The 13,503-nt window shown below is 42.4% G+C and overlaps 1 protein-coding gene across 1 annotated transcript in view; it reads right to left on the minus strand.

The window, feature by feature from the left end:
- Positions 1 to 13,503, minus strand: part of LOC145401213 (zinc finger MYND domain-containing protein 11) — a 643,482-nt gene that overhangs the window by 436,095 nt on the left and 193,884 nt on the right. The window contains exon 3 of the mRNA XM_080273521.1: positions 118 to 273. Coding sequence (XP_080129647.1) covers positions 118 to 273 — 156 coding nt within the window. The remainder of the gene's footprint in view (positions 1 to 117; positions 274 to 13,503) is intronic.

Here is a 13,503-nt window from a genome sequence, read left to right on the forward strand (position 1 = left end):
TTTCCCCTATATGCGACTTTTCTAAACGTAGTTATGATTCCTTTGGAATATTTCACGCCACTGTGATATCAAGACACAATCATCAAAATGTTACCCTTAAAGCAACATTACACAAACCAGACTCCATGTTGTGCATCCGGCTCATATAGCGACGGATGCGGTCAAATGATGGAAGCTGCTTGTGGTTGCGAATGGTGGTGATGGCATCCCACAAGTGCTGGCAGTGGAGAGGATCTGAACACCGCCGCACCGAGGCTTTCATCCTGTCGCTCTCTGGAAGAGGATTGAAAATCAATGAAAAATAATATAACAAAGTTTAGAATGATGAATTTTAGAATACAATCCTCCACTACCTGGCGCAGAGTTTACCCCTAGGATTTGAGGGAAGCATCCGGCAGGAAAATCATCAAAAATTGAAAAATACAAAATGCAGAGGAAAAATATCACAGCACTGGTGTTGCCAAGGGTTAGCTATCTAATTATTGCCAGACACCTTAATCCCATAAGGGGTGGCCACAAACAAATCGCCTCCATGTTGCCCTCTCCCCCGCCATTTCACTGCCCTGCTCCCACCTTACACACACCCTCTCTCATATGCCTCTCCACTCCATCCCTTCATCTCATTCTTGGCCTCCCTCTCACTCTCCCCCCATCCAATTCACTTACATACTGTACACTCTCCTCTTCAGTGTTCTCCACATGGCAAAACCACTTCAGTGTGTTTCTCCCAACACTTCTGTCACATCCACATCCACACCATAACACTCCTTCATTTTCTCATTGGTCAGTCTGTCTCTCCATATGACACCACATGCTCCTCTCAAATAACTCATTTCCATTACTCTCACTCTTGACTTGTGTCCCTCCAACAAGGTCCACACTTCACTTCCATATGTTACAGCTGGTATCACAATACTGTCATGCAGTGTCTTTTTCACTTCCATGCTCACTCAGTGCCTTTTTCACTTCCATGCTCACTTCTCTGTTTCTTATCACTGCTTTCAAGGAACCAGCAACCTTTCTTCCTTGTTATACCCTTTCAAACACTTCACCTTCTAAACTTCCATCCTTACTCATCACACTACCTAAGTCTTAAAATGCACTCACATTTTCCAATGTCTCCTCATCCAACGTCACTGTACATGCACTGACTTCATTTTTCTCGAAGACCATAACTTTACTCTTCTCTACATTCACCTTTAGATTCCGTTCCTTACACAAACCTCGCAGCTCCCTTTCACCTTCACTTAACACAGTTTCATTTGCAAACAACAGTACAGGGAGTTTGCACACACTGGCCTCTCTCATTAGGGTAGCTCCAACATTCACTGCCCTACCTTGTATCTCTTTTATAACCCCATCCATATACAGACTGAACAACCATGGAGACATGAGACATGCCTGTTTCAATCCAACTTTCAAATAGAAAACTTCACTCAGTTCACTATCCACACGTACTGCAGCCTTGGCACCCTCATACATACCCTTCACAGCTTTCAACAACTTCCCATTTACTCCATATATTATTAATAGTTTCCACAATCTTTGTCTATCCACCCTGTCATATGCTTTATCCAAATCCATGAAGGCCACATGCAACTTTTTTCCCTTCTCTAGAAACTTTTCCACTAATGACTTAACAATGAACATCTGATCTACACAACCACTTCCCTTCCTAAAATCTCCCTGTTCCTCTCCAACTAATTCCTCTGTTATTTCCCTACCTCTGTCAAAAATATCCTACCATATACTTTTCCTGTTACATTAAGAAGACATATACCCCTATGATTACCACACATTTCTTTTTCCACTTTTCCTTTGTACAGGGGAATAATTATACCCGACTTCTAATCCTCCAGGACTCTATCTTCCTCCCAGGCCAATCTGCGCATCTTTCACATCCATTCTACTACTATCTCTCCCCCATGCTTCAACATTTCACCACACAATCAATCAATTCCTCGGGCTTTCCCCATTTTAACTTTCTTCATTGCTTCCACAACTTCCATCCTACTGATTTCTTCCCCTCTTCTCTGATCCCTCCATCTCCAAGCCCTTCCCCAGCCACTTATACTCACATTACTTTCATTTTCTATGATCAACAATTCCTTAAAATGTTCCCTTCATCTGATCACTTTTTCTTTCTTCTCCAGTAGTAATCTACCATTTTATCTTTCGATCCCCGAATAATTTCTTTGATACCCACTCTAACTCTCTTTAACCTCATTCCAGTATATTACCTTACATTCCCTCCACTCAAATTCCTCATCCACTCTCATCTTACTAATCTTTTCACCTCTCTCTTCTTCTCTACATATAACTCTCTTTTCTACCTCTCAACTTCTTCCACACCCCTGTTTCTCATCCACTCAATATATACTTCCTTCTCTTGTGCCACAGCCTATCTCACCCCTTCATTTCACCATGCTGTTTCTTGCACCCCTTTTCGTTTTCTCTTCACCCCACACACCACCTCACATGCTGCACAGATTTCTTCTGTGAATTTCTTGCACACACCTTCCACATCCCCCATTTCCTGCAATCCATATTTATCCAATCGCTCCTCCACTTCTCTCTTATATTCTGCCTTTTTTCCATCCTCTTGTAACCTTTCCACCCTCTTTGTATGAACTACATCCTCCTGTCCTTCCCTTTTTCTATTCCCCCATTTCATTTAACCCTGATTCTCACCACCACTAAGTGGTGGTCCGAAGTCTACTCTCCGAATCTCTAACACCTGAGCTTTATAGCAATATACACAATATTTTGGACTATGAGTCCCTGTTACTGCCCTACACCATCATAAGACCCTTGGATAATCATGGCAATGGCTGTAATACAATTTGTGAAAAAAAAATGTATAACAGAATAAACAGTATATTTTAGCAACAGGTTTCTTCCATGTGTATATGAGGGGGGGCGACTGTGCTAATCCCAACTCATCAATGAGCTGAGTGCTCTGGGTGAGACAGAAGGTTTGCACCTGCTTGCTCTCATTCGCCCTCACTTACTTCATCGTACATTAGGGTATAGTGTCGTGACAAATCATGATGCTTACTTCATGTTTTGTACAACTGTCCAGTTTAAATTAAAAAATGAACCCTCAAATTATCTGCCACACATGGAATACCATGTTTCCTGCATGTAAATAAGTACAAAAATCACATTGTGGTCGTTACTTTCGAGTACTTTACACAATTAGATCTGAGGTGAAATCTGACCAGAAAACAGTGAAAATAAAGAATAAAACGAACTTTTGAAAGTGCTTAGAACCATATTTGATGTCCAGAAAAACAATTAAACCTGTGAGAATGCAGTGTATTTTTTTATATCAGGATTTTGTTAAAGCATATAGAAGTGAAGTTCAATTTCATTTGACATTATGTCTGTTCTCATGTTTTTTTATCTTTCATGCTGATAATTTATCTTTACTTGATGCCCTCTCACGTGACTTCAGATATGGACTCCCATGGGAGATGTTGTATGTTGATGATTTGGTGTTGGCTGAAGAGGCTGAAAGGGAAGTGGAGGAAATATTTTGGAAATGGAGGGATGGTATGGGACACAAGGGCTTAAGAGCAAATGCAGATAAAACAGAAGTGATGGTATCTAGGGCTGGTGGTGGTACTGTCAAAGATGAGGGAGTGTGACCATGTGTAATCTGCCACAAGGGCATTGGAAGTACTGTACTGTAATTCCATCCTTTGCAGTGTCTGTGATAAGTGGGTGCATAAAAGATGCAGTGATATTTGAGGTAGACTGCGAAATAATGATGATTTCATGTGTGCAGTGTATCAGGGACAGCAGGAGGAGATTGTCAGGTGTGGAAGAACTGAACCTGCTGGTGAGTCTCTTGACTGTGTGGAAGAGTTTTGTTATTTAGGAGACATGTTATGTGCTGGAGGAGGGGCTGGAGCTACTTCTGTGGCTACGGTAAGGAGTGGCTGGAAGAAGTTCAGGGAGCTGTTGCCTCTCCTAACACTGAGAGGGCTCTCCCTCCATGCTAAGGGATCTTTGTATGCAGCATGTGCTAGGAGTATAATGCTGTATGGTTGTGAAACCTGGGCAGTAATGGAAGAAGATATTCACAGGCTCAAATGTACAAAAATGACAATGATTAGGTGGATGTGCACTGCAACCCTGAGTGTGAGACCTGGGGAGGATAGGTTTACAATGGAAGAGTTGAGGGGTAGGATGGGACTGGAGTGTATTGGCATTGTGATAAGGAGTGGCAGAAAGAGATGGTTTGGGCAGGTGGAGAGGATGGGGGATGATAACTGGGTGCAGAAAGTGAGAAGAGTTAATGTTAGGGGTTGGTTGCAGGAAGCAGACTGAAAAAGACGTGGGAAGAGGTCATTGAGTGTGACCTACGAGATGAGGGACTGAACAGGGAAGCTGCCAGAGATTGAGCAGCGTGGAGAGCCACCACTAGGTTGTCAAGGCCGACGCATGCAAATATGTCAGACCCTTCAAACATGAAACGAAAAGAAACATTTGTGTTCTGACACTAAGTTTTATAATTAAAATGAGCATGCAAGAACACATGCAACTGCCAAAGACACTGGCTTTAGTTCTTCACTATCAGATCTTCCTCTCAATTTCAAACCCATCTAGAAGTTACAAACATTTCCTCTTCTTGATGAATAACAAATACAGTATACCAACAACAGGAGTGTTGTTCCAGACTTAGAACAAATACAGTAATCCCTTGATTATCCAACATAAGAGAGCCAAAGGCATAACTGGATACAGGCAATGTCTGGGTATGGAGCAATATCCTCTACTGCACTCACAACCTACCTATATCCAACCCATATGTACAGTACCCCTCCTAATTTTGGCAGTGTTCTGTGGTCTTCTGGCTCTTTTTAGACATCAAAACACACATTGGAATATGCAAAAAAATAATAATAATAATTTAAAAAAAATAAAGCTACCAATATGCACAGTAATATCAATATGTACAGTACCCCCACCTAATATTGGTGGTGTTCTGCAGTCTTTCAGGTCTTCTTAGACATCAAAACACACACTAGAAAAAAAAAAAAATGCACAACCCTACCAATATGTAGAGTACCTCTCCTAATTCTGGCATTGTTCTGCTGTCTTTTGGCTTTTCTTAGACATAAAAAAAACACACACTGGAAAATGCAATATAACCCTGTTAAAAAAAAAAAAAAAAAAAAAAAAAAAAAATCCCTAGTACCCCTCCTAATTTTGGCAGTGTTCTGCAGTCTTTCGGTTGTTTTTAGACATCAAAACACACTGCAATATGCAGTATACTGTAATCCTAAACACTAAGAATACACGGAAAAAAAAAAAAAAAACTATCATATGCACAATACTTCTCCTAATTTTGGTAGCGTTCTGCAGTCTTTGGGCTGTTTTTAGACATCAAAACACACATTGCAATATACAATGGGGCCGTCATCACACACATGAGAACACCACAGAGGAATGTTATGGCCTGCAGAAGGTAGGGCACCACCACAAATGCAACAATGGAAGCTGCTATTGTTTAACCTCAGCTAAGCATGTCCACACGCAAAAAGAGAAAAGCGGGAGCTGAGGTGCGGTAATGCTGGGGAATGTACAGCACTGCCATTCTGCACCCATGATTGGCTATAAGCATGCAAGCAAAAGCCACATTGACCAATGAACGCAAGGGTCCTCTTCACTCGGCCAGGCAAATGTTGCAACGTGGCAGAAACACTGGGTCCCCGTACATCACTGGCTGAGTAATCCAGATGGCGATGCAACTTTGACCATTCAGTATGGGGGCAGATGACCGTGCATGGCCGGGATTTTCCACTAATCTGGGGGGCTGGGAGATTTCAACCATTCAGTAGGGAACTGGATAGCCATTCTCGCTCAGCTTATGGGTTACACTCTATCTTCCTCATGCGCTGCCGAAATGTCACCAGTGATCGGGGTGGCCAGGGGATTTTGACAATTCAGCAGGGAGCTGGACAGACATTCTCACTCAGTTTGTGGGTTATATTTGTTTCCCTCGCGCGCTGCCGGTACGTTTCTGGTGATCGGAGTGACCAGGGGATTTCAAACATTCGGTAGGGAGCCGGACAGCCTTGTTTGCTCTGCTTATGAGTTACTGTATATTATCTGCAGATGGACAGAGAGGCCGGTGAGCCATCCAATGGACTTTTTTGACTTTGTGGGCTGGCAGGCCAGCCACCGAAGTCGGAACTTTTAGGTCCAGTTACGGACAAATGAATCTGGATACGGACCTAATACACCCAAGGCCTAACGTCCATATACGGAGTGTCTGGATAATTGAGGGATTACTTTACTAGCCTCTAGGGACATGAAAACATTCCAACACAGTACACAAAAAATGTGAAGACGAAGCTCTCTTGTTTGATGGAAGAAGGCTCACATGCATCGAAACAAGGCATGTAGGCTGCAAAAACCAAGAATTTTGTAGAAAAACATAATCATTTGTTTGATATCGCTGCGTGCGACTGTGATGATCTGTCCGCGTGTCACTGTGAAAAGAAAGTTCCACGACGAACGTATGCCTTTCAAATCAACAAGAGAACCATGCAGAATATTCAAATCTGTGGAGTAGATTGGAAGATGACCAACATCATGAAGGGAGGGAAGGCAAGAGAAGATCAGATGCAAGAAAGAAAAGAAGAGCAGAGGGAAAAAAGGAAAAGGAAAGAAGTAGCATCCTCTTCAAACATCGTTGAATTAACTTCAGCAGAATCAGTCTCAAGTGAAGAAAGTTTTGATGAGTGGATGGGTGATATTGCCATGCAGACACACAGGAACATTACACGAATTCCCATTTTAGCTTTGGAAGCAGATCAGTATTGTGTGTCGAATAGGGTTGCAGCAGCTATCAGTACTGCTACATTAGTTAACTATGGCATCATTAGTTCTGGAGATCACAGAAATGTAATCAGCCATCACAATGTATGGAGAGCACAACAGAGGGTAAGGAGGGATCTAAGGGAAGCAGTAAACTACACTCAAACCTTGATTTAAAGGATCTCCATTTAAGGGATTTCAGATTTAAGGGACTCCATATTCTACCTGACAAATGGAAAAGACCATTAAAAAATGATACGTAATGTCTAGGTTATACACATTAATATGTTTCTTTATACAGTACCCATAAAATAATATTCATAATCATATAAATAAGTGAAACAATCATTGCAGTTCATAATAAGATTGTCTTCATATGTGGTAAAACAATGGACATGTTCAAGTAAGGGACATTTTCACATAAAGAACAAGTTGATTCCCCATTTAGTCCCTTAAATTGAGGTTTGAGTGTACCAGGATGAGGAAATCACTGCTCTATTTTTCGACAGATGGAGAGACATGACATCAGTCAAGGAGAAAAAGAAGAACAAGTACTGTAGTATGGGACAAAGGAAACTGAAGACCACCATGTGCTAGTCAGAGAACCTGGAACCTTCTGTCTAGATCATCTGACACTGAACCGAGCAACTGGCACTGACACAGTGGAAGGATTTCAGAATTTGTTTGAAGAAACGAATATTGCAGATAAGTTGATTGCAGTGGAAGCCGATGGGACAGCCACAAATGCGGGATGGAAATTTGGAGCCATTTATCAGCCAGAATGCCACCTGGGTAGTCCTTTGCAGTGGTTCATCTGCAGTCTGCATTAAATGAACTCCCACTTCACCACTTGTACAAGAAACTCATTGGTCCAACTGGAAGTGTAACACAATGAAGACGTCCAACTGGCAAAGCTTTGGCTAAATGTGAGAGTTTGTCACTTTCCAGGTCAGGTATTCAGTGTACTGCTAAAGGCCCCCTTCTTCCAGACGTTGACCTTGAAGAACTGAGTTGTGATTAAACCTACCTCTTTAAGGACTGGTGTCATGGATGAAGATCTCTTACGGGAGAAGCCTGGGCCAATGTCACATGCAAGATGGCTTACGACTGCCAGTAAAATCTGTCGGTTATATACAGAAATGGAGCAGAGTAGTGATGAGCTGCCTCTATGGATTGATGTGGTTCAGCATCAAGTGTCGTCCAACATGCACAACTGGCCCAATACATCTAAATGAGCACATCAAGCTACTGTAGTTACTGCCACTTGCCAGTGAGACTGTTGTTTTGCAGGTAATCTAAAGAAATGTTTTTGGGGCTTACCCTGAAAATGTTTTACTGGCAATGCTAGCAGATACAGATCGGGCAAATTGGAAACTGGCCACAGACAGAATCGAAACCATTCAACATAACCATACACAACTATGTATCAGAGAATTTAGATCACCAAAGATCAATCGAAGTGCAAACAATTTGAAGGAATTACTTCCACCAGAGACTAATGAGTAGAGTGTATGTGAGTGAGGTGCAGGAGGGGAGAGGGAGGGGAAGGCCGAGAATGAGATGTAGGGATGGGGTAGAGAGGTAAATGAGAGAGGAGGGGTGACCTGAGGGAAGGGCAGTGAAATGGCAGGGGAAAGAAAGGCATGGAGGTGGTTTGTTTGTGGCCACCCCTTATGGGACTGAGACATCTGGTGATAGACAAACTAACTTCCTGCAGTTGAGAAGTGCATGACAGAACCACCAATAGCAATGCACTTGTCTGACGAAGAGCTCACTAAGATCAGTGATCAAGATACCATGTCACTCACAAGGTGTGGAATGCTCTATCAGGATGGTAACACATGCATCTGGAGCAGTTTAGGGAAAGGCTGCAAGAGATGGCTACATTAGAGCGGTACTCAAGTCCCGTGATTTTATGCTATTCATCAAAAACTAAACTATACTTTAATACATCATCTGCTAAATAAAAGTCATCACCTATACAATTTTTTAATCCTATGATCAACATTTTATATAAAGGACAATATAGAGGAAAAATGATGTCTCAAGACTTCAGGAAGTAGGTGTCCAAAAGTTATGGTTAAATAGAAAAATTCACAATTTTCACATTCAAAAAAGGAGGTATTGCACTTGTTACAGTGAATTTTTGCTTCCATTCTTTAATCTAGGGAGGTCCACTGTACAAAGCTTGAAATGTGCTCGTTGATCTGTTACACTTTGCCCAATGAGACTACATCCTAATGTACAGTTATATGGCTCAGAACAATGCCCAAGACAAAAAAAACAGTCAAGACAGCTAGTTGAAGCAAGAATGATGCCAGCTGCAAATAGAAGGAGACAAAGAGATGAGCAGAAGAGAGAAATAACTGGAGAAGGAGTGATAAAACTTTAATAACCCTCATCCCCACCACCAACAACCTCACCACCTACAGTACACCAAGCTTGCTGCCTGATCTCATAATAATAATTTCTATCTATCTTTCTACTGCCAGATGCCTTAATCCTGTAAGGGGCGACCACAAGCAAACTGCTTCCATGTCGCCCTGTCCCTCGCCATTTCACTGCCCTGCTCCCAGTTCACAGTCTCCTCTCTCATATGCCTCTCCACCCCATTTCTCCATCTCATCCTTGGCCTTCCCCTTCTCCTCCCCCCCACCACCTCACTCATATACATTCTCCTTGTTAGCTTCTAGCTCTCCATCCTCTCCACATGGCCAAACCACCTCAACACATTTCTCCTTATGCTTTCTACGACACCCACATCCACACCTCAATGTTCCTTCACTTCCTCATTTGTCAGTCTGTTTCTGCATGTATATCCACATGCTTCTCTCAAATAACTCATTTCCACTGCTGTCACTCTTGTGTCCTTCTAACAAAGTCCAAGCTTCACTTCCATACATTACAGTTGGTACCACAATACTGTTATGCAGTAATTTTTACTTCAATATTCACTTCCCTGTTTCTTATCACTGCTGTCAAAGAATCATCAACCTTTCTTCCATGCTGTATCCTTTCAAGCACCTCACCCTCCAAACTTCCATTCTTACTCATCACACTATCCAAGTATTAAATGCACTCACATTTTCCATTTTATTATCATCCGATCTCACTGTACATTCAGCGCCTTCATTTCTCTCGAAGACCAACTTTACTCTTGCCTATATTCACCTTTAAATTCTGTTTCGTACACACTCTCTCAAACTCATTCACCATGCCCGGCAGTTTGACTTCGTCTTCACTTAACAATACATTATCATCCGCAAACAGTACAGAGAATTCCATAAGCTGCCCTCTCTCATTAGGGTCCCTCCAAAATCCACTGCCCTACCTTGTATCTCTTTTATTACCCCATCCATATACAGATTGAACAACCATGGAGACATGACACATCCCTGTCTCAATCCAACATCCAAAATGAAAAACTCACTCACTTCACCATCCACATTCACTGCAGCCTTAACACCCTCATGCATACTCTTCACAGCAGTCAGTAACTTCCCATTTACTCCATATATTATTAATATTTTCCACATTCCTCATCTATCCACCCTGTCATATGCTTTCTCCAAATCAATGAGGGCCACATACACCTTCTTTCCCTTCTCTAGAAACTTTTCCACTATGGATTTAACCCTCTCGCGCACGATAAGTTTCAGTAAGTTTTCCGGCGCACGACTTTATCTGTGAAGCCGGCCGGCCCGGCTGCCTGCGTGCGGCAAATAACACGTATTCTCTCCTTATTTTCGCCACCCAAACATCAATATACTGCCATGAAACCTATGTCATCTTATTCGTCGATGTTTGTCATAGCTGATAAGCACCACAAAAAAACAGGGAAACCCGAATAAAACATCATTAGGCAGCCGTGAATAAACATTTCGCTACGTCACTTTCACTTCCCAACATCACCATTCGAATGTTTTCTATCATACAGGAAAATGTTGTTAGAAGCTTTTATAGAGAATTTCATCAGCTTTCTAAAGAGACAAATCCAGTTGTGATATGATTTGTAGTTTTCGAGAAAATAGCCAAAAATTGAAAGGGATTTTTTTGGAAAAAAATCAAGGAGCTCTAACAGAAATTTTCTCGCACATGTTATGTTTTTATTCCATAATATTATGCAGAATTTCACCAGCTTTCTAATGAGCAACTTTTGGTTTCGATACGCCTCATAGTTTTTGAGTAAATCGCCAAAAACAACTGGGAACTCACGTCCGTACGTCACCTTCGTCATGTGTGCATAGCATACCCTATACTCCCGCCTACGTAACAACGATTTCTTATCATAGATATTACATTGTTATGTCTTGTACATACGTAGAATTTACTGCTCCTTATCATGGTTCTTACAGGAAATCAATACGTCCAATAGTTCTCGAGTAACTGGCCGACAAAGTGAGATTACTCCTCCGAGTGCTTCCGAGTTTATCGCTAGCAAGGAAAAAAACACGGCTGTTCCCCCAGCTTTTCCAACAGAAAATGCTCCCAAAGGCTTATATTCTGCAACTGAACATACATACATTTTACTGCTCTTTATCATGGTTCTTACAGGAAGTCAATACGCTCAATAGTTTTCAAGTAATTGGCTGACAAAGTGAGATTACTCCTCCGAGTGCTTCTGAGTTTACCACTAGTGAGGAAAAAGAAAAATGTCTGCTCCCCCTTTGCCTAAAGACTATGCTCCCATTTTTTTTTTTTTTTTGTACAGACTAAAATTTTCCATTTTTTTTTTTTTTTTATAGTTGTAACCTAAATAGATCACTTGGTAAGCTGCTGTACTCACGCAGTTGTAAGCGTTGGTTCGAATCCTCCCCTCTGGGGGTAGGGGGGTTTCAAGAATACTCCCCCAGTATCCCTGTTTGTCGTACGAGGCGACTAAAAGGGTTGGTGGTAGGTTAGTGCCCCACCCCGTAAAAAGAAATAACTAAAAAAGCGAACAAAGCGCCTCGGACCTGGACGGACCATACATTGACGACTAAGGAACGGACGAAGGACATTCTTAGGGTGGGAACGTGGAATGTGAGAGGAGTGAATGATGAAGTGAAAGAGAGAGAGATTGTTCAGGTGCTTGAGGATGCAAAAGTGGATATATGTGGATTGACTGAAACTAAATGGTAAGGTGAAAGGGTGAGAGAATGGGAATATGGTTTAGGTATATGTGAGGGAGTCAATGAAAATGAGAGGGCAAGAGAGGGAGTATGTCTGATGATAAGCAAGAAGTGAAAGGAGAATATGAGAGAGTATGGAACAGTGGGTGCAAGGATTGTATCGGTGAGGATGAAAGTAGGTATACAAGAGTGGGCGATTGTATGTGTGTATGCCCCAACAGAGGATCGAGTGGCAAGAGTGAAAGATGAGTTTTGGGCGAGTGTAGAAGCGTGTATGGACAAGTTTGAGAAGAGCGAGAGAGTGCTGTTGATTGAAGACATGAATGGCAAAGTTGGGAATGTACGAGTGGATGGAGTGGTTGGTCAGTGGGGTGTGCCAGCTGACGTAGATGGGAATGGTAGTGCTTTGGTGGACATCTGTGCTTGTAAGTTTCGGCATAAGATGATCCACCGATATACATGGAGAGTAATGAGGAGGATGGATGGTGAACTTGTTGAACGAAAGGCAATGACAGACTACGTGTGTGTGGATGAGCGAATGAGAAGACAAGTGTTGGATGCAAGAGTGTGGAGAGGGTGGGGGAACGGAGTCTCGGACCATCACTTAGTGATGGCCAAGGTAAAGCTGCAAAGAAAGTGGTTGAGGAGACAAAGGGGAAGACAGGAGGAAGCAACTCCTGTGAGAAGAGTGGAGAAATTGTAAGATAGTGAGAAAATGACAGAGTATAAGAGCATAGTGGAAGAAAGACTGGGAAGGTATGAGCTAGAGCAGATGGAAGGGGTGGAAGACGTATGTAAGATATTCACGGAAGAGATAGGCGCAGCGTGTGAGGCAGTTTGTGGAGTGAGGAGGAGATGTAAGGGTGTGCAAGGGACAGCATGGTGGAATGATGAGGTGAAACGAGCTGTGGAACAAAAGAAGAAGGCATAGAGTGAATGGTTAGCGAGTAGAGGTAGGGGAGAAGATGAGAGAGAGAAGAGAGAGGTATATGTGAGCAGGAGAAGGGAGGTTAATAGACTGGTGAAGGAGAGTAAAAAGAAAGTGGATGAGGAGTTTGGGAGGAATCTGAGTGTGAAATGGAGGGAGAGTAAGAAATTGTTTTGGAAGGAGGTAAAGAAAGTAAGGCAGTGTGAAAGGGGAAATAGTAGGGGAGTGAAAGATAGGAATAACAGATTGTTGGTGGAGAAGAGAGAGAAACTGAGGAGATGGAAGGAGCACTTTGAGGATTTGTTGAATGTGGAGAGTGAGAGCAGTGTGAGTTTAAGTGGTTTGGGAATGGCTGGGAGAAGAAGAGATGCGAGGAGGGAGGAAGAGATCAGTAGGGTGGAAGTAGTGGAAGCGATGAAGAATATTAAGTTGGGAAAGGCCCCAGGAATTGATGGAGTGTGTGGTGAAATGCTTAGGTATGGGGGTGAGATTGTCGTGGAGTGGATATGGAAGTTGTGTAGATTGGCTTGGGAAGAGGGAAGGGTTCCAGAGGACTGGAAATCAGGTATAACTGTTCCTTTATATAAAGGAAAAGGAGAGAGAGAAGTATGTGGTAACCATAGGGGTATTTGC

Source organism: Coenobita brevimanus, chromosome 55 (assembly GCF_032717465.1).
Source record: "Coenobita brevimanus isolate Jiangsu-jjx chromosome 55, ASM3271746v2, whole genome shotgun sequence".
Classification (NCBI taxonomy): Eukaryota; Metazoa; Arthropoda; class Malacostraca; order Decapoda; family Coenobitidae; genus Coenobita; species Coenobita brevimanus.